The sequence below is a fragment of the Symphalangus syndactylus genome, chromosome X (genome assembly GCF_028878055.3).
Source record: "Symphalangus syndactylus isolate Jambi chromosome X, NHGRI_mSymSyn1-v2.1_pri, whole genome shotgun sequence".
In the NCBI taxonomy this organism is placed as follows: domain Eukaryota; kingdom Metazoa; phylum Chordata; class Mammalia; order Primates; family Hylobatidae; genus Symphalangus; species Symphalangus syndactylus.
In genome coordinates this window covers 139,236,104-139,258,941 of record NC_072447.2, presented here as the reverse complement: position 1 = coordinate 139,258,941, position 22,838 = coordinate 139,236,104, and the positions used below count along the sequence as shown (strand labels likewise).

At 38.1% G+C, this 22,838-nt stretch overlaps 1 protein-coding gene across 1 annotated transcript in view; it reads right to left on the bottom strand.

Annotated features, from left to right (window-relative positions):
- ADGRG4 (adhesion G protein-coupled receptor G4) overlaps positions 1–22,838 on the bottom strand; it is a 113,700-nt gene that overhangs the window by 22,198 nt on the left and 68,664 nt on the right. Inside the window, exons 14-18 of the mRNA XM_055268008.2 lie at positions 22,403–22,619; positions 20,883–21,045; positions 6,286–6,420; positions 1,809–1,928; positions 585–630 (exon numbers count right to left, since the gene is read on the bottom strand). Of these exons, the coding sequence (XP_055123983.1) occupies positions 585–630; positions 1,809–1,928; positions 6,286–6,420; positions 20,883–21,045; positions 22,403–22,619 (681 nt within the window). The remainder of the gene's footprint in view (positions 1–584; positions 631–1,808; positions 1,929–6,285; positions 6,421–20,882; positions 21,046–22,402; positions 22,620–22,838) is intronic.

The window sequence follows — 22,838 nt, the reverse complement described above, 5'->3', positions numbered from 1 at the left end:
AATGAAAAGATAAAAAGACTGGGGCTCAGAGGGGGTAAAGTGTCTATCCAAGGTCACACAGTCAGTCTAAAAGAGGTGAGGGAAAAAAAAGGGAAGGAGATCATAGATCTTGCAAAACCCTGTGGGAAAGCACAGATAAAGAACCAGGTATTCCTTCCTCAACTTTCTTCAAACAGCTCAAGGCTACTCTGCGCTGGGCCTTCCAAATTTCTTTCTTCCAACTTTGCTTACCCTCGAGTTATGTAATTTTTCTGATTTTCCAAATAATTATCTTTGGAGCCTAAGATACTTATAATAAGCTCCTATAATCTTCAGGAAACTGCAGGTAAGGAGCAATTAGTTATTGGGCATAATTGGAGCACTGTAGCCCCAGCACAAATTGAGAGATCTTCCCTATCAAAAAGGAAAATTGTCTTAATTCCCATGCCCTAATTTGATATAAAAATCATATCCTGTATCTTGGTCATTCAGAATACTCTGTAGGGTCTGATAAGACAGTAGTTTCAACACAACCCCCTCCCATTTAACTGCCAAGTGGGAAAATGATCTGGGGCAAAGTCAAAGTTGCTAACAAAAATACTTACTATTATTCTCAAAATCCCAAAAGGCACAGTGAACTTGACTATAATTCTGGAAAAAAAGAAATCAGAGGTAAACATCTTGCCTTGTGATATTTACCATATAGTAACATATACACACAAGTGTTTTCTTCCTCAATATTTTTTCCCATGGTAGCCATGCACACACTCACATGCACACACACATACACATACACATTTGGGCCATTTGTGAATTGGCTTTTAGACTAACTCCAACTAACTCTGGATTTACAAGTGAGAAAACAGCATGTCACTGGCTGATGATCTGATATGTCCTTTAAAATATCTGGTAGTATTAAAAATTGCCAAGCCCTTCTGGTACAAGGCTATGGATAGTCAATGCAGGGCTGATGTGTTCCTTCCGGAGCTTTGGAATTCGGGGCTCACCGCTGAGATCAAGGCTTATGGACAGAAATTTGATCTGCCCCATCATTAGGCCTACAGAACATTCCTAAGATGTCACCAGCTCCTATAGTCTCCAGGAAACTGCAGGCAAGGAGCAATTAGTTACTGGGGATAATTGAAGTGCTGTAGCCCAGACCAAATTGAGAGATCTTACCTACTTAACATGTTTCATTTGGTATTTGTTTCTTTAAATTTCCTCTCCCTCTCTTCCTTCTCTTTTTGCCTTCTAGAATTAAGACCAGTGAAAAGTATGCTGAACTACATGGTCTTTTAGACTGGGAACTGAGAAATCTATTGAGATGTCACACTGGCCATACATTAATGTCAAATAATGGAATAGTCATTCATACTTGTACTTAGGCTAAATTTGATTATTTAGTAATATATACCTTATGTTATGCCATATGACTATGCTTTTAGTTCTTTGGTGATAATTCATACACATTTTAATGTTATTTATGGAAATTCAAGTAATACAAATATTCAATAATTTTGAGTGAAGTTGCTTGCCTCACTCAAAAATAAATGGAATCACATGTCATTTAGTGTGATGGGGCATCTAAAAGATCCCGTCACCGCCCCACCAATCTGTCACAGTGCTAGAATGCCCATCATTCCCTATCACTTTAGGATAAGGCATTACTTCTAGAAGGTTCCAATTATAACACACCTTTGCTACCTGGAATAAGACATTCTTCATTAAGTGTTAGAATCACATCTATTAATTAACAAATTACTTTTAACAGAAAAATCTTGCAGAGTTCCTGAGGCCATTTGATTCTGAGCTGAAAATGGATATATTACCTGGTTTCCTCCAATATGCTGCAGAGTGATAACCACTGGGTCAGCTAAGTTTTGAATGGACATATCTGAAATGCTGGCACTCACAACATATGTGGTTAATGCTTTAGTGACATTTTTGGTCTGCAGATGAAACAAAAGAGGAGTTCAGGACCTAAATTTCTAATTACTTACATATTAATAATCAATCTGGAATTTTGAAGTGCTACACACAACATTAGGTACAGAAATGTGGAAAATAAAATTGCAAGCTAAAGTCAAAGGTTATTCAGCTCATCTCCTGTCTTCACATAAGGTCTCCATTATACCAAGCTAGAACAATTCATTAATCCATCCATCTATCCAACCAAATGTGTATCTAGCACGCATTTGTTTTGCACCTGCTACTCAGTACTGCACTAGCAACAAAATGAAACTATTCTCTATGTTGATAACTTTCTGGACCTTGACATTTCACAACTTATCCCAGTTCTAACTCTCAACCATCCTTGCTTACTTTTAGGGAGCTCCTCTATAAGAACCCTAAATCTATCATGTGTAAGTTATAAACCACTTCTTGTTCTATTCTGACAGAGATGGAAGCAGGTTGATCAACACCCAGTTTGAAACAAATTTCAGAGGACAGTCATCGCCTTCTTAGGGGACTGTGAGCTCTGAGGCCAGAGCCCAGGCATTGTATAGCCTGGTGTTCCTCACATATCCTAGCACGTAGCAGGTGTCTTGTGCCCACGGTGAGCCACTTATTATGTGCTTTTCATGCACATGCCATTTGCAGTCCTCATTGAAGCCATATAAGCATTTTTCAGATAAACTGAGGCTTGAGTGGCTCAGTGCCTAAATAGATAAAGGTCATTCAGCTAGTGGATGACAGGGCAGGAATGCTTAATAAATGTTGGTTTAAAGGCAACAAACTAGAATTTATCTGTTGAGAAGTGGGGCTTGCTAACTAACAGTGCCAAAGTACCCCAGGCCAAGGCTCCAGGATGCAAGTCAGCTGAGATGCTGCCTGTTCTGGGGCACAGGCACATGTGAAGAGGCCACAGGTAGGGCTGGTGATACCAGACAAGAGGGAGAGGAAGAAAAATATCTGAGGACTTCCCCACAAAAGCCTAGAGGACGTGAACCGAGATGATATTCCTTGGAGATCCTGCTGGGCCACTTTTAGAAGATGCCAAGGCTTCATATTTCTGAAGAAACAGTGTGCAGTCCCTACTACCTACCCTACACACCTGAGCCCTGCAGCCTGGGTAGTTGCAAATTCAGCCTGGGGCTCCACTAGGACTCTACTTACTTCCTGTTTCTGACCTGTTCTGTTCATTCAAAGCCAGCCTGGAGCAACCTGATTTAGAGATGGCCAGCAGCAAGATATAACGGGAAGGGCCCTGCTGACACTCAAAAGGCCAAGTGCTAACCCTAGCTCTCTTGTTCCTCCTAAACCCTGTTACCTCTTTCTGGTCTATTGGTGACACTAGGAAAGATGGCAGACTAGATGTTATTTAATGATCCTCCCAACTTAGTCTAAGAGACACAGTTTTCTGTAGTGAAAAGGCCAAAGGATGAGACACACACTATGATCCAAGACTTAATTAGCCTTTTCTCTGGTTTCATTTCCCTTACTACAAAACAGTAGCCATGCCATGAGAGGAACAGAAACTTCCTCATCGTTCCATCCTTTGCACTGTAGGCTCAAGTTTTACCTGTTACACCTCTGAACTTTTAGACAAGCTATTCCCTCTATCTGAAACTCTCTTCCCTCCTTCTATTTGCCCTATTTCATCTTTGAGCTCCTACTCAACTTCAGGGCTCTGCTGAGACCTTTCTCTCACTGCACTTTCCTGATCTTCCAGATGAGTGGTAGATTCCCTCTTCTATGCACCCAGAGCCCCTGTGCCATATTGTAACAGCCTAGTGCCTGTCCCTCTCCCTGAGAATCACAGCTAGTGGAGGCGTAGAGGAGGAGACACATATTATCCAAGAGTGGTGCCTTATCAACAATTTCTGTGGACCAGGCATGGTGGCTCACACCTGTAATCCTAACGCTTTGGGAGGCAGAGACGGGAGGATGGCTTGAGACCAGGAGTTTGAGACCAGCTTGGGCAACAAAGTGAGACCCCATCTCTACAAAAAAATACGAAAATTAACCAGGCACAGTGGTGAGCACCTATATTCCCAGCTACTTGGGAGGCTGAGCCAGGAGGATCTCTTGAACCCAGGAGTTCGAGGTTGCAGTGAGCTGTGATTGCATCACTACACTCCAGCCTGGATGGCAGAGCGAGATCCTATCTTTAAAAGACACAAACAAACAAATAAATTTCTAAGGTTATATGTCATAATGGCTTAAGATTTTGATCAAAAAATGTTAGAGAAAGTAGTGTGAAAGCAAGGCTGTGATACTCGGGGATTCAAGAAAAATAGAATTAAAGAGCAGCATTTTTGTAAGTACTCTTTCCCCCATAACCAGTGGCACAGATCCCAGCCAAGGGTCACCCCTTCGATGTTAAAACATTTAGGTCTCTTTTCTCCTCCAGCAGACTGGAAGTTCCACGAGAGCAGGCACTATGTATCTTGCTCAGCATTGCATCCTCAGCATTCAGCACCATATAAGACACACAGTAGGAATTAAATAAATATTTGCTGAATGAATAAATGATTGAGTGAATGAATGAATAAATTGTGGCACCTTCAGCAGATTCTTTCCCCTCTCTGAGTCTTGAGGTCCTCAATATCCATTTTACTTTTACCCATGGTAAAATGAATAGATGGGATGATATGAGTTAGGAGGGCCCTTTCAACTCTGAATTTGAAGCAGGCTAGTTATAATCCTTCTTCGTCTGGTACTATGACGTTTGCAGTTTAATTTTGGCAAAGATCTTTAATCTCTTCCAGTAGAAAGTGTTAGTGAATAAAAATGACTTATTAAGTGTGAAATCTATGCAAAACAAGTTTATCTCCTATTCTATGAGACAAGCACAGCCCTCTGAAAAAAGGAGAGAAATGAAGACCAAAATAATGGCATCTCAGGTGACAAAGAGAAATTGTAAGCCTACCAAAAGGGTCAAAGTGTTATGGACCGTATTTTTAATTTTTATTAAAATGTTTTGCCGACTAAATATTTTGCCCAGGAGGCAGGAAGCAGAGCAGAGACTCGCTTACTCCAGGCAGCCATCCTGGGTGGGATTTGAGCTAAGCCCACAGGAACAAATAGAATTTAGATAGAGAAAGGAGTGGCTAGAGAACTCCAGGGGAACAGAAAGTCTTACAGACATAGCTGGAGGTGACATGGTATATTTGAGGTGGCGTGTGGTATGGGTATGTGATATATTTTGAGTTGGCCCAGTACAACCTCCCACAAAAGAAATATGAATATTTGACCATTAGAAATTCATTACTTTGGATAACCTCTTTAGAAATACAAACACATCTGGGAAAATTAATGTATTGACCTCTTAAATACATGAACTTTAAAGTCAGATAGCCTGGGTTTGATTCCTAGCTATGCCACTTTTTAGGTATGTGGCCTTGGGAAAAATTACTTAACCTTTTTGAGTATCAGCTTCTCATGAGAAGTAGATGAAATGATAAATATAAATATTAACAATTAATAGTGTTCATTATCTTCAAATTCATGCAAACTCTGATTACTGTCTTCCCAACAGCTAGACGAGACAGAGTGGTCTAAACGAATGAGCCTTTTGTTAGGCCGAGACCTAAGACAGGATAATAATAATAATAGTAGAACAAACACTTAACATGGTACTTGTGCGCCAAGCAGTATTGTAAGCACTTTAAATACACTAATTCCTTTAATCCTTCAATAGCTCTATAAGGAATTCTTATTACCCTATACTACAGAGAAGGAAACTAAGGCACATGAAGGTTGAGTAACTTGCTTGAGGACACACAGGCAGAATATGGCATTGCCAGCTTTTAATTCAACCAGCCTGCCCCTGAGTCCACACTCTTCAGCATCACATCATGCTGCCTCTGTTTTCTAGTGGGTGAGGACTGCAGCCTTCAGAGAAAGTTCTGTGGGGGCTGTGGGAAGTAGCAACAAATGCCTGCAGGCAAATGTCCTTCTGGATACCAGCCAACTTCAGAGGACTTGGCCAAGAATAGTGGACATGTTGGCTTTGAGGAGCAGGGGAGATTTGGGAGGAAAGCACCGATAAGCCGAAACATCATTTCATCAGGAGAACTCGCTGTTCTTTTCTGGCTTTGAAACATCTTGAGGCTTCTGTTTAGCCACCAGATAATCCTTAAGGTTCCTTCCAAAGCTGAGATATTGTGAAAATTAAAAACTGTAGAACATCATTAAAGTAGACGTTGATTCATGTTAAGGGGCAGGGGTTGTGTTGGAAGACTTGTGGAATCAATCAGCATATTCTAAAATAAGCAGAACATCATGAAAATAGCAAGAGTTCATAATTACAATGAGTCACCATATGCCAGTTCATCACAGTTACCACAGGCAAGAATTTACCTTAAAGAGTGAAGTCTGGCCAAAGAAATTAAACAAGATCGTTTGTAAGTTGCTAAGAGGAATTCTCTCCGTCAGTGATTTAGGCAAATATATGGAAGCCAAATTCCCTCCCACAGGGACATTGCCTAGGAAAATCTGCCAAGAAAAGCCAAAAAATGAAAATTGGAGTCTTCATTCATCATAGTGAAGTCTTGCCCACCTCCCACCCCAGCTCAGCCTCAGAATATCACTCAAAGGACTGAAAGGTGGGAAATAGCTCCATAAGAGATGAGATACTTTTAACACACACACACACACACAATCACAGGCCAAGACATGATCCTGGTACACACAGACATAGACACAAACACACATCATCTTTTCCTTTCTAAGCCTATTCCTGAGGTTCTCTCCCTTTGATCTCCTTTCACCTGGGTAATAATAGAGATGAGAGGGAAATGACAAATTAGGTCATTTGCCCTGATTACCAGAAATAAAAACCAGTCTTGGAAATCAGGCTACCTTCCTCCATATGTTAAAAGGAAAAAACAAAACAACAACAAAAAACACAATACAATGATATTAGGCACTTTCCTCATAGTTTATGGAGCAATGTTTTGGTTAAAAATTGAAGCAGGGAAGTGAGGCATTAGCGCTTAGCAATTCTGCTGCATGCTCGCAGCTATGGTTTGAATATGTCCCCCAAAAAGCATGTACTGGAAACTTAATCACCAATGTGATAATAATGGGGGCTGGGGCACAATGGGATATGTTTAGGTCATGAAGGCTCCACCCTGTTGAATGGATTAATGCCAAATATAAAAGGGCTTGAGGCTGTGAGTTCAATCTTTTGTTCTCTCTCTCCCTCTCTTTGCACATCTGCCATTGGATGACACAGCAAGAAGGCTCTCACCGCAGGTGGCCCCTTGATCTTCGACTTCCCAGCCGCCAGAACTGTGAACCAATAAATTTCTGTTCATCAGAAATTATCCATTCTGTGGTATTCTGTTATAGCAGCACAAAATGGAATAAGACATCCACTATTAGAAGTATTTGCTGAGTTGATTGGTAATAGTATTTGACAAGTACTGGAACATTTTTGACAGTCAAAAGGGCTTTGGTAATAATTACACTAAGTCCACAGCCATAAATCTGGATTCTCCTATACAAAACAGAATATGTGGACACACTTACCTGCATTCTCCCATTTAATCTCTCTATCAACTCTGAGAGGTACGTTGTATTATGGCAACAGGAAATGGCGTAGAAAGATTAAGTGAATTGCTTAGGATCACACAACTGGGATGTGGGTGAACAAAGATATATGCGATTTTGGCCCACTTTTAAAAATTATCTATGCTGCCTCTCAAGTTGCTATTATCTAGCTGGGTGTATAACGGAGGTTAAAAGTGAATAATATTTCTAAAAATGACTTGTAGTCTCAAAACCCATATGGCTCTTTGCTAAGCAGAAATGAACTCTGCTAGGGCAATCAAGTACCATGGAGAGGTCATGATTTAGCTTCAATATGTAAGCAGTTTGGTACCAAGAATACAACTGGTGTTGTTTGGTTTGTCTCTCCACCAAGATTTATGATAGAAAACCCCATTGTAAACAAAATACACTGGGAATTCAACCTCTGTTTCAGTATGGCTAAGTAGCTCCTAATAAACTCAACCATCCTGCATATAACAACAATACAAAGTAACAAAGACTTGAAGGCACTGGAAAATTACCAAAAGCAGACAGTTTCTGGAGAAGAGTAAACACTTGGAAAAAGGTAACATCATAAGGTGGGGTACCCGTTTTTACATCTTGTAGCCTGATGGCAGGCTGAAACTAATGCTGTGAAGGACATCTAAAACTTTGATTTTTTTTTTAATTGCAGTCTTTGTGGAATGAAGAACCAGAAACAAAACCCAGGGCAACCTTAGCCACTGGGAGGTGATGGGGGTTGTGGTGGACATCTGGAATGGAAAGCGGGATCCAAAATTCTAAGTATAAATTCTGCCCAAATATATGCCTGACCTCTGGACCACATATGTACAGGACAGACTTCCACTAAGAATAAAGGAATTAACTGAGATTTGAACTGCCAATCAAGAGATGGTGTCTACAGTATAGTCCAACCAAGTTAATTGCCTGTTATGACAAAAATCTATAATCTACAAAAGAATAGAGTAGAATCTAGAGTGTTCATATATAACGTTTATAAAACCCAAGACATAGTCCAAAATTATTCAATATGTGAAGAAAAAATGTGACCCATTTTTAAAAGACAATCAATGAAGTTAAACCTTGAGATTATCCAGATATTAGAATTAGCAGACAAGGATTTTAAAGCAGCTAGTATAACTACGCTGAGGTATTTAAAAGATAATATGTTTGCAATTAATGGAGAGAGGAAATAATAGTTAAAAAAACAGAAACAAACAAAATAGAAATTTTAAACTTTGAGTATAATATTGAAATTTTTAAAAAGTAAACTTTATTGTGTGTAAGGTATATAACATGATATTATGGGATACATATAGAGAGTAAAAAGGTTACTATAGTGAAGCAAATTAACATATCCATGGTCTCACATAGTTACCTCTTTTTTTGTTGTTTTTATGGCAAGAGTAGCTAAAATCTATTCATTTAGCATGAATTCTAAAAACAGTACAATTTAAAAAATTGCACAGGATGGGTCCAATGGTAACACAAAAACAACAGATGTCTGCAAATTTAAAGGTAGATAATAGAAATGATCCTTTCGGAAGAATAGATACTGAAATGATTAAAAACATGAACAGTCTCAGGGATATGTGGGGGAGTATCAAAAGGTCTTATATACAAGTAATTGGAGTCTCAAAAGGAGAGGAAAGAGAAAATGGTGAGGAAACAGTATTTGAAGGAATAACAGTGAAAATTTCCCCCAATTCAGTAAAAGGTATAAATTTACATATTCAAGAAGCTCAGCAAACCCTTAGCAGGATAAGTACAAAGGAAAAAAAGTGCCCAGGCATATAATAGTCAAACTGCAGAATATCAAAGAAAATATTTTTAAAAGCCAGATAAAAATTACACATTATATACAGAAAAACAAGAACTCAGATGATTACTGATTTCTCTTCAGAAAACATAAAGGCCAGAAGAGAGTGAAATGACATCTTTAAAATACTGGGGGCTGGGGGAAGGACTTGCCAATCCTGAATCCTATAGCAAACAAAAATATCCTGCAAGCACAAAGATAAAATAAAGACATTTTCAGATAAATTAAAAACTCAGAAAATTTATCATCATCAGACCTGCACTACAATAAATCATAAGTGAATTTTTTTGAGCTGAAGGGAAGTGATACCAAATAGAGCTCTGATCTTCAGAAAGGAGTGAAGAGCATCAAAAATAATACATATCTAGGTAAATGTAAAAAACCATTTTTTCTCTCAATTTTTTAAGTAACATAGGACTTTTTAAAGTAATGACTATAACATTGTCTTGTGAAGTTTATAATCTTCTTGTGTAAAATATGTGTGTGACAATTATAGCATAAAAAACAGGGGGTATAAATTGACATGTCTGGTTTAAAGTTTCTACATTTTACATGAAGCAGTACAACGTTAACTCTAAGTAGACTGTAAAAAAAATATACAAATGTATATTATAATCTCTAGAGCAACCATTAAGAAACAATGCAGGCCAGGCATGGTGACTCACGCCTGTAATCCCAGCATTTTGGGAGGCTGAGGCTGGTGGATCACTTCAGGTCAGGAGTTTGAAACCAGCCTGACCAACATGGTGAAACCCTGTCTCTACTAAAAATACAAAAAAAAAAAGAAAAGCCCATGCGTAGTGACACATGCCTGTAGTCCCCGCTACTCCGGAGGCTGAGGCATGAGAATCGCTTGAACCCGGGAGGTGGAGGTCGCACTGAGCCCAGATCGTGCCACTGCACTCCAACCTGGGTGACAGAGGGAGACTCCAGAAAAAAGGAAAGGAAAGGAAAGGAAAGGAAAGAAGGAAAGGAAAGGAAAGGAAAGGAAAGGAAGAAAGAAAGAAAGGCAGGCAAATATATATAATTAAAGAGTCAGTAAACAATTAAAAAGCAACTATAATAAATATTAAAATAAAGCAAGAGACAACAGGAAAGAAGGAACAGAGGAACAAAAGCCAGAGGGATAGACAGAAATTAAAATAAAATGATAGCTCAAATCCAGCCACATAAATAATTACATTAAATATTGAAAAACTACACACTCCAATTAAAAGTCAGATATTATCAGGATGGGTAAAAAATAAAACACAAACTGTATGCTATCTACAAGAGGTACACTTTAAATATAAAGACAGCTAGGAAGCAAATGAATATAAAATATACATATATACCTTTTAGAGTAACTATAAGAAGGCTTGGATGACTTGGTTTTTTATATTAAAACCAGATAAAATAACTTCAAGACAGTATTATCAGAGATAAAGAGGGATATTTAATAATGTTAAATATGTTTAGGGGTAGGATTAGTATTAGAAAGACAAACCAACACAAATGTATACGTTCTTAGTAAAAGAGCCCCAAAATAAACAAAGCAAAATTTGAAAGGACTAAATGGAGAAATAGACAGTTGCACAAAGTTAGAGATTTTAACACCCTTCCCAATTAGAGAACAACTAGGATAGAACAAAGATGATTGGAACAACACTGCTGGCACCTTGACCTAATTGCTATTTATATCCAACAACGGTAGAAGGCACATTTTTTTTGAAGTCCATGTGAAACATTCACCAAAATAAATCACACACTGGGATATAAAATAAGTGCTCTAAATCAGCGTCCAATATATGGTACTGTTTTTCCCATAGCCAGGATTCACAGTTCCAGGAATCAAGAGTTGGAAGTGGAAGTGGCACCACTCACCATCACCCCTAATGATCCACTAGCAAAATTTTTGCTTCCAGTTCCCACGACATTACATTCTGCTGGCCTAGAGGTCTTAGTTCCAGAGGGAGGAACGCTGCCACCAGGAGACATAACATCGGTCTCCTTAAACTGGAAGTTAAGATTGCCAGCTGGACACTTTGGGTTCCTCCCGCTTTTAAGTCAATAGGCTAAGAAGGGAGTTACAGTGTTGGCTGGGGTGATTGATCCTGACTATCAAGATGAAATCAGTCTACTACTCCACAACAGAGGTAAGGTATGCATGGAATACAGGAGATCCACTAGGGCATCTCTTAGAATTACCACGCCCTGTGATTAAGGTCAATGGGAAACTACAACAGCCCAATCCAGGCAGAACTACAAATGGCCTAGACCCTTCAAAAATGAAGGCTTGGGTCACTCCACCAGAAAAAAAACCACGACCTGCAGAGGTGCTTGCTGAAGGCAAAGGGAATAGAGAATGGGTAGCAGAAGGAGGTAGACATCAATACCAGCTACGACCACGTGACCAGCCACAAAAACGGAGACTGTAATTGTCATGAATATTTCCTCCTTCTTTTGTTAAAAACATGTTTGTGCATGTATACACTTGTACTAAGAAAATATCTTCATTTTATTTCTTTTTTCCTTTATCATGTGACATAGGATTTACTGACTTCATATCAGCATTTAAGTATTGTTAATTTTATGTAATAGTATTTGTGTTGGGGATTTGTGCATTTCCAGTTGTACAAAGGATAGTTGTATTATGTTAGGCATAATTATGACCTTATTGTTGTCTTTATTTGAAGATTATGTATGGTCTCAGGAAATGTGTATGGGTTCAACTTGAAAAGGGATGGACTTGTGATGGTTAGTTAATACTGAGCGTCAACTTGATTGGATTGAAGGATACAGAGTATTGATCCTGGTGTCTGTGGGGGTGTTGCCAAAGGAGATTAATATTTGAGTCAGCGGGCTGGGAAAGGCAGACCCACCCTTAATTGGATGGACACCATCTAATCAGCTTCCAGCAAATATAAGGAAGAAAAATGTGAAAAGGAGAGACTGGCTTAGCCTCCCCACCTACATCTTTCTCCTGTGCTAGATGCTTCCTACCTTAGAACATCAGACTCCAAATTCTTCCATTTTGAGACTCGGACTGGCTCTCCTTGCTCCTCAAGCTTGCAGACAGCCTATTGTGGGACCTTGTGATCATGTAAGTTAATACTTAATAAAGTCTCATATATATATATGTGTGTGTGTGTGTATTTATATACATATATATATACATACATATATATCCTACTAGTTCTGTCCCTCTAGAGAACTCTGACTAATACAATAAGTTTCAACAAATGTAAATGGATTGAAATTATACTAAGTATATTCTGTGACCAAAATGAAATAAACAAGAAATCAATAACAATAAGATATCTTAGGCTTGGCTCATGCCTGCAATCCCAACACTTTGAAAGGCTGAGTTTGAGACCAGCCTGGGCAGCATGGCGAGATCTCATCTTTACAAATAATGTTTTAAAAAATAGCCAGGTGTGGTGACATGCACCTGTGGTCCCAGCTACACGGGAGGCTCATCTGAGCCCAGGAGGCTACTCGGGAGGCTCATCTGAGCCCAGGAGGCTGAGGCTACAGTGAGTCGTGATTGTGCCACTGTACTCCAGCCTAGGTGACAGAGTGAGATCCTGTCTGAAAAAATAATAATACAATATCTTAGATAGCCCCAAATACTTGTAATTTAAACAATACACTCCTAAATAATCCACGGACTAAAAAAAATAGAAAGCATTTTGAACTGACATAATAAAAATACAACATATAAAAATTTGTGGACTACAGCTAAAGCCGTGCTTAGAAAGATATTTACAGCTTTTTAGGATTATGTTAGAAAAGAAGAAAGGTCTAAAATGAATGATATATAGATCCACATTAAGAAGCTAGACAGGCCAGGGGTGGTAGCTCACACCTGTAACCCCAGCACTTTGGGAGGCTGAAGCAGGAGGATTGCTTGAAGCTAGGAGTCCAAGACCCCCGCGGGCAACAAAGAAAGACCCTGTCTTTACAAAAATAAAAAATCTAAAAATTAGCCAGGTGTGGTGGTACGTGCCTGTAGTCCCAGCTACTGGGGAGGCTGAGGTGGGAGGATTGCTTGAGTCCAGGAGTTCAAAGCTGCTGTGAGCTATGGTCACACCACTGCACTCCAGCCTGGGTGACAGAGAGACCTCATTTTAAAAGAAGAAGAAGAAGAAGAGGAGGAGGAGGAGGAGGAGGAGGCAGCAGCAGCAGCAGCAGCTATGTAAAGAAGATAAAAGTAAAACCAAAATAAGTACAAGAAAGGAAGTAATAAACATAAAATCAGATATCAAAAAGTAGGAAACAAGTAATAGGGAAAATTAACAAGGCCAAAGGTTGTTTAGAAGGATCAACAAAATGGAAAAATCCCTATACTATCAAAAATAAAGGAGCAAAAAAAGAAATTACCAATATCAAAAATGAAGGAGGATTTATTACTATAAATCAGAAGTTGACAAATGAATCAGCAAGCCAAATCCTTCCTAAGGCTTGTTTTTATATTGCTCTGAGCTAAGAATAGATTTTACTTGTCACTTTTAAGTTTCTTTTTTTTTTTGGTAACAGCTTTATTGAGACTTTACTCACATACCATATACTTCACCCATTTAAAGTATACAGTTCATTGGCTTTCACCACATTCAGAGTTGTGCAACTATCACTACAATCAATTTTAGAATATTTCCATCACTTCCAAAAGAACCCCTGTATGAATGGATGAACAAAGTGTGGTAAATACATAAAATGGAACATTATTCAGCCTTAAAAAATTAGCAAATTCTAACATGCTACAATATAGATGAACCTTGAAGACATTTTGCAAAGTGAAAAAAGCCAGTCACAAAGGACAAATATGGTATGATTCCATTTACATTAGGTACCTAGAGTAGTCAAAATCACAGGGACCAGGAGAATTGTGATTGTCAAGGGCTAGGAGAGGGACGAATGGGGACTTGTTATTCAATGCATCGGCTACTGGGGAGGCTGACCTCTCCAGTAGCTTTGGGAAGATGAACAACGTTCTGCAGACATATGGTGGTGACAGTTGCACAACATACATTTCATTTTTAAAAGGTTGCACAAAGAAAGAAGCAGAGGTAGAAGAGAGAATAAGAGAGGGAAGGAAAAGAGAGGAAAGCAAGGGAAGAAGAGGAGAGGAAAAGAGAGGGCTGGAAAGGAGAGGAGAAGAGAGGGAGGGAGAGGAGAGGAGAAGAGAGGGAAGGAGAAGACAGGAGAAAGGAGGGAAGGAAAAGAGAGAAGAGAAAGAAGGAGAGAAGAGGGCGGGGGCAAGAGGAACAGAGAGCAGAACAAAAACAAACATATAAGAACATTCAGCAGACAGAGACCACCTGTGGGTTGCACAGCCTAAAATATTTATTATCTGCCCTTTACAGAAACTTTGCTGACTCCTGCTATAAATCCTACAGATGTTAAAAAAAATAGGAAAATATTATAAATTATTGCCAATAAGCTTGACAAGTTAGATGAAATAAACTCTTAGAAAAATACAACTATCCAAAAACTGACACAAGATGAATCAGAAAATCTGAATGGCTCTCTATCCACTAAATAAATCTAGTTTGATATCAAAAAACTTTCCACAAAGAAATTTCAGACCCAGAGGGTTTCCTAGTGAACCCTATCAAGCATTTAATGAAATGACAGCAATGTTACACAAACTCTTTCTGAAAGTAGAAGAGGGACCATTTCCCAACTCACTTTTAGAATGTTGCCAAAATCTTTCTAAAGCCTGACAAATCACAAAAAAAGAAAATTTCAGGCCAATACTCTTCATGAATGTAAGGGCAAAAATACTTCACAAAACATAAGCACTTAGAAAATAGCAATACATAAACATGATGACACATCATGACCAGTAGGGTTTCTTCCAGGAATTCAAGATTGGCTTAATATTTTAAAATCAATATAATTTACCATATTAAGAGAATAAAGAAGAAAGCCAAATGATTACTTCGAAAGATACAGAAAAAGCTTTTGACAAAATTCAACAACAATTTGTGATAAATTTTTTCAGGAAACCAAGAATAGAAGGTAACTACCTCAATCAAATAAAGAACATCCTTAAAAAAAAAAAAAACAAAAACATGGGTAACATCACAGTAATGGAAAAACAGTGAATACTTTTCTCCTAATATTAAAAATAAGACAAGGATGCCCACTTCAACCACTTCTTTTCAACATTTTATTGGAAGTATTAAACATCAGAATAGGCCCCCAAAAAGAAATAAAAGAAATAAAGATCAGTAAAGAATACATAAAACTCTCTACTGTCAGATGATGTTGGCTTACTTGGAAAGTTCTAAAGAATCTCTAAAACAGTTACTAGAAGCAATAAGTGAATTTAGCAAGTGCATAAGAAACAAAATGTGTATATCTATAGCATATAATATAAATAATATTTCATATATAATCAATTGCATTTCATATACTAGCAGCAAATAATTGGAATATCTAGTTTTAAAACTATTCCATTTTCAACAGCATCAAAAATCAAAAGACTTAGGAATAAATTTATCAAAAGACATGCAATATATCCCCACCTAAACTACAAAACATTGCTCAGAGAAATGTAAATAGAACTAAATAAATGTTCCTAGATTAGAAGACTCAATATTACTAAGAAATAAATTCTCCCAAAATTGACCAATAACTTCAACTCAATCTAAATCATAATCTTAACAAGTTTTTTATACAAATTGATCAGCAGATTTGAAAATTTATATGGACATGCAAAAGGCTTAGAATAACCAAAGCAATCTTGAAAAGCAACAATGTTGAAGTATTCATATTACCTGACTTCAACACTTCAGGAACCAAGAGGACCTGGTAATAACATACGAGTTTAAAAAAAAAAAAAAAACAGAATAGGAAAGTCCAGAAATAGCCTTACATTTATACAACTATTTGACTTTTTGTCAAAGGTACCAAAGCAAGCCAATGGGGAAGGAAAAGTCTTTTCAACAAATGGTGCTGGTGGAAATACTGGATATCCACGTAAAACAAAATGATCCTCAACTCCTACCTCATGCAATACATAAATCAATTAATTGAGTTCTAAACATAAAAGCTAAAATCATAGAGCTTTTAAAGAAAAGCATAAGAGAATGTCTTCATGGCTTCCTGATAGACAAAGGTATCATAGACAAGTCATATATGGTTATTCATAAAAGAAAACAGAACTATAAATTAGACATCATGAAAATTTAAAACTTTTGGTGAGCACAATGGCACATGCCTGTAATCCCAGCACTTTGGTAGGCCAAGGTGGGAGGATTGCCTGAGCCCAGGAGTTCGTGATCAGTCTGGGCAACAAAGTGAGAGCCCCATCTCTACAAAAAATTAAAAAATTAGTCAGGCATGGTGGTGCGTGCCTGTGGCCCCAGCTACATGTGAGGTTGAGGAAGGAGGATTGCTTGAGCCCAGGAGGTCAAGGCTGCAGTGATCTGTGTTCAACCCACAGCATTTCAGTCTGGGTGAAAGAATGAGACTCACTCTCAAACAACAACAACAAAAAAAAAAAAGGGAAAGAAAATAAGAAAGCAAAAAACTGCTCATCGAAAGACATTATTGAGAAAATAGATAGGCAAGTCATACGGAAAACATTTTCAAAACATACATCTGATAAATTGCTTGTATCCAGAATGTGTAAAGAACACTTACAACTCAGTAATAAGAGGGATGCCCACTTTTACCATTTCTATTCAACATAGTACTGGAAGTCCTAGTCATAGCAATCAGACATGAGTAAGAAATAAAGGGCATCCAAATTGGAAAAGAGGAAGTCAAGCTGTTGCTGTTCAACAACGATGTGAACGTATACCTAGAAAACCATAACAACTCATTCAAAAAGCTCCTACATCTGATAAATGAATTCAGTAAAGTCTCAGGTTACAAAATCAATGTACACAAATCAGCAGCACTGCTATACACCAACAGCGACCAAGCTGTGAATCAAATCAAAATCTCAATCTTTTTTACAACAGCTGCAAAATACAATACAATACAATACAGTACAATACAACACAACACAACACAACACAACACAACACAATACAATACCCAGGAATATACTTAATCAAGGAGGTGAAAGATCTCTACAAGGAAAACTACAAAACACTGTTGAAAGAAATCATAGATGACACAAACAAATGGAAACACATCCCTTGCTCATGATGGAAAGAATCAATACTGTGAAAATGGCCATACTGCCAAAAGCAATCTATAGATAATGCAATTCCCACCAAAATATCATCATCATTCTTACAGAACTAGAAAAAATTCTAAAATTCATATGGAATCAAAAAAGCTCCACATAGCCAAAGCAATTCAAAGCAAAAAGAACAAATCTGGAGGCATCATATTACCCAACTTCAAATTATACTACAAGGCTATAGTTACCAAAACAGCATGGTATTGGTATAAAAATAGGTATGTAGACCAATAGAACAGAATAGAAAACCCAGAAATAAAGCCAAATACTTAGAGCCAACTAATCTTTGACAAAGCAAGTGAAAACATAAAGTGGAGAAGGGACACCCTGTTCCACAAATGGTGCTGGGATAATTGGTAAGCCACACGGAGAAAAATGAAACTGGATCCCCATCCCTCGCATTATACAAAAATTAATGCAAGATGGATCAAAGTCTTAAATATAAGAGTCTTAAATATAAGACCTGAAACCATAAAAATTCTAGAAGATAACATTGGAAAAAACTCTTCTGAACATTGGCCTAGGCAAAGAATTCATGACTAAGACCCCAAAAGCAAATGCACAAACAGAAACAAATAAATGGGATCAAATTAAACTAAAAAGCTTCTGCACAACAAAAGAAATAATCAGCAGAGTCAATAGGCAATCCACAGAGTGGGAGAAAACATTTGCAAACTATGCATCCATCAAAGGACTAGTATCCAGAATCTACAAGGAATTCAAACAAATCAGCGAGAAAAAATCAAATGATCCTATCAAAAAGTGGGCAAAGGACATACATAGACAATTCTCAAAAGAAGATAGACAAACACCCAACAAACATATGAAAAAATGCTCAATATCACTAATCATCAGGGAAATGCAAATTAAAACCACCATGAGATACCACCTTACTCTGCAAGAATGGCCATAATTAAAAAGTCAAAAAACAATAGATGTTGGCGTGGACGTGGTGAAAAGGAAACACTTCTATACAGCTGGTGGGAATGTAAATTAATACAACCACTGTGGAAAACAGTATGAAGATCCCTTAAAGAACTAAACTGAGAACTACAATTCCGTCTAGCAATCCCACTACTGGCTATCTACTCAAAGGAAAAGAAGTCATTATATGAAAAAGGCACATGCACACACATGTTTAAAGCAGCACAACTCACAGTTGCAAAGATATGGAACCAACCTAAGTGTCCATCAACCAAACAAGTGGATAAAGAAAATGTGGTATATATACACCATGGAATACTACTCAGCCATAAAAAGGAACGAAATCATGTCTTTTGCAGTAACTTGGATGGAACTAGAGGCTCTTACTCTAAGTGAAGTAACTCAGGAATGGAAAACCAAATATCATATATTCTCACTTATAAGTAGGAGCTAGACTATGGGGACACAAAGGCACAAGAATGATGTAATGGACTTTGGGGACTCAAGGGAAAGAGTGGTGGGCGGGTGAAGGATAAAAGACTACATATTGGGTACGGAGTGTATGCTGCTCAGGTGACGAGTACACTAAAATCTCAGAAATCACTACTAAACAAATTATCCATGTAACCCCAAACCACATGTATCCCAAAAACTATTGCAATAAAGAAAGAAAACTACCCAATTTAAAAATGGGCAAAAGATTTTAACAGATATTTCACCAAAGACATACAAATAACAAATATGAACATGAAAAATTACTCCACATCACTCTAGAAAACACTATGACAGTTTCTAATACATTTAAACATATACCTACAGGCCGGGTGAGGTAGCTCACGCCTGTAATCCCAGCAATTTGGAAGGCCGAGGTGGGTGGATAGCTTGAAGCCAAGAGTTTGAGACTGGCCTGGACAACATGGCTAAACCCCGTCTCTACTAAAAATACGAAAATTAGCTGGATATGGTGGTGAGTGCCTGTAATCCCAGCTATATGGGAGGCTGAGGCAGGAGAATCGCTTGAATCTGGGAGGCAGAGGTTGTGGTGAGCAGATATAGTGCCACTGCACTCCAGCCTGGGCGGCAGAGCGAGACTCCATCTCAAAAAATAAATAATAAATAAATAAATTATAAACATGTACCTATGAGCCAGCAATTCCATTCCTAGGTGTTTATCCAAGACATAAAAATAATATGATCACATAAAGACTTATACACAAAGGTTCATAGCAGGATTATTCATAATATTCTAACTGGAAACAATCCAAATGTCCATCAAGAGGAGAATAGACAAGGAATCTGTTGTGTACCCAATCGTTGGAATATTATTCAGCAATAAAAAGGAACAAACTACTGTAACAAAAGGATGACGAAAAAAACATTATGCTACATGAAAGAAACCTTATACAAAACAGTACATATTATAAGATTTCATTTATATAACGTTGTAGAACAGGAGAAACAATCACAGAAAAATATAAGAACAGTGGTTGCCACTGCAGATAGTAGTTTCAGAGCTTCACTTGCAAAGGGCACAAGGGGGCTTTCAGAGGTGATAGCAATATTCTATATCTTTTTTAAAAATACAGAATCTCGCTCTGTTGCCTAGGCTGGAATGCAGTGGTGCAGTCAGGGCTCACTGCATCCTTGATCTTCTGGTCTCAAGCGATCCTTCCGCCTAAGCCTCTCATGTAGCTGGACCACAGGCACACACTACCATGCCTGGCTAATTTTTTAATTTTTTTGTAGAGATGGGATTTCACTATATTGCCCAGGCTGGTCTCAAACTCCTGAGTTCAAGTGATCCTCCCACCTTGACCTCCCAAACTGCTGGGATTACAGGTGTGGCACTGCACCTGGCCAACGTTCTATATCTTAATAGGGGTTTGGATTACATAGATGTATGCATTTGTCAAAATTCAGAGGGTGTATACTTAGGAATTGTGCATTTTCTTATATGTACATTTTATTACTTTTTAATTGTAAAAAAAAATCTAACCTCTGAAATTGTTTTGAGTAGGGTTGGCAGCCTATAACATGCCAAAGCCTAAGGTAATATGATATGGTGGAAAAGGCCCAGGCTTTAAAGCCAGACAGATGTAGGTTTCAATCCTAGCTTAGCCATTAGGCTACGTGTTCTTGGGCAAATTACTTCTCTGTTTCCTTATCTGTACAAAGGAGACAGTAGCACAATGTCCAACATATAATGTGTTCCTTAGATGGTGGCCAATAATAAACTGACATTTGAGATAATTTGGGGTCACAGGGCCAAAGATGGTATCATTGCACAATTCCCAGACACCATTCCAACCAAGACGTTAGCCTACTAAAGATTACATATGAATCTTCGCTGGGATGCCTGTATTTCCATAAGGTCCCCTTAAAACAGTAACAGAGCGCCCTCTCTCTCCCAAGGAGTAAATGAATGAAGACTTGAAACTGTGCTCGGCTGATTGGCTCAGTTCCCTGAGCTGCACTCACCTCAGGGTCTGTGCCTTCTTCATAGGAGTGAATGCTGAAAGCCATGCCATCAAACGTGTGGTCCACCCGCAGCACAGCCAAAGCCAGCCCGGCCACCGTCAGATTTGCTGTCTGCCCAGAAAACTCCATCTTGTGACCAGTACGCTCGATTATCCTCAGAATTCTGCAAGAAACCACAGATGGAGAAGAGCATCCTACCTTTTAAAAGTAAAATCCATCCTCCTTGCAAGATTTCCTCATTGCAAGACTTTTCTTTGAGTTTTAATCACTATCTTTATATCATTTAGGAATTATTAAATAAGAGCACTGGCTTTGGAATCAGACAAGTTGACATCTAAATCTTAGCTCCCCTAATTTCTAACTCTGTGGGCAAATAAAGTAATCTCACTTAGCTTCAGTTTCCTCACCTGCAAAGTCAAAAGTAATATTACACTCATCTCTAAAGATTGTCGTGAAAATTAATGAAATTGTTACATGTGAGCCAGACCCTGCAGGGCCTCGTAGGACTTTAAAAGACATTTGGATTTTATTTTATGTGTAATGGAAAAGCCACCGAGTGGTTTTAAAGTAAAGTAAGCACATGATCTGATACATACATTAAAAGATTACTCTGGGTGCTATGTAGAAGATGACCCATAGAGGGTCAAGAATGGAGGCAGAGAGACCATTTAGGAGGTTATTATAGACAGTCTGATGAGAGAAATAGGGCTAGGAATAGGGTGGTAGTGGTGGAGATGGAGAGAAGTAAATGAATTCCACCGAAATATTTAAGGGATTTTAAAAATGGATGTACAGTGCCGCATAAAAGAGTTGGTTATTAATTGGCTGTGAGTTAGAGGGAGTTAACTAGTACTATTCTCGAGTTTTCCACTTTAGCACTGGTTGGATACATTTTATAGACATTAAGAACACTGAGGGAGCACAAAAGTTGGGGGAATAGACTGGGGGTTTGGTTTGGGGTAACTGTGTACTTGAAAGCTTGCTATCACTAAGATTCAATTCGGATGCGAATACATCCTTTCACAATGAACATTCAAGTAAAGTGACCCCATTGCATTGTACTCACTGAGCTTTCAATGTGTAATTACCTGACTTTTAAAATTTATGATGACTATATGCCAAGAAATTGATAATATACACAGTCATCCGTTCGTATCCTTGAGGGATCTGTTCCAGGACTTCCATGAATACAAAAATCCACGGATGCTCAAGTCCCTGATATAAAATAGGGTCGTATTTTTGTATAGCCTATGCACATCAGTGTATATTTTAAATCATCTCTAGATTACTTATAATGCCTAATACAATATAAATGCTATGTAAATCGTTGTTATGCTGTATTGTTCAGGAATAATGAGAAAAAATTCTGTACTTGTTCAGTATCGACGCAAGATTTTTTTAAGGATATTTTCAGTCTGTGGTTGTTTAAATTCACAAATGCAGAATGCACAGATACAGAGGGCCAACTGCATTTTAAATTTTTAAAAAATAATGTCTTTCACCAAAGTATTAGTACTTACTCATTGCTTACTTCATGCAGATCAGAGGCGGAATTGTTTTGCTTTTCCAAAACAACGTTGATTATTTGTAATATAACATGAGTTAGGTTCATACTTATCTCATCACATTGTGAAATATCTGATATTTTAGAAACAATAATCTTTGTCTCTTCTTTACCCAGGGCTGGGGATTCATTTATCAAATTTAAAATATGCTCTGCAACATCCTCAGCATTCTCTGGGGAAAGAAAGTTGAGACATAAAAGCTGCATGACTTAGTCTTCTGCCATTCTGGTGTGCTTCTTTCCCTTTAAAGAGTAAAGAGGGTGAGATGAGAATACCTACCAAGGTAACATGTTTACAGAAGGAAAATATTGGCCCTTTGTTTCTACAATAGGTGTAGTCCCAGAAAGTAGAACATAAGTCAAGTTTTTATTCATTAAAAAGTTTTCATTCA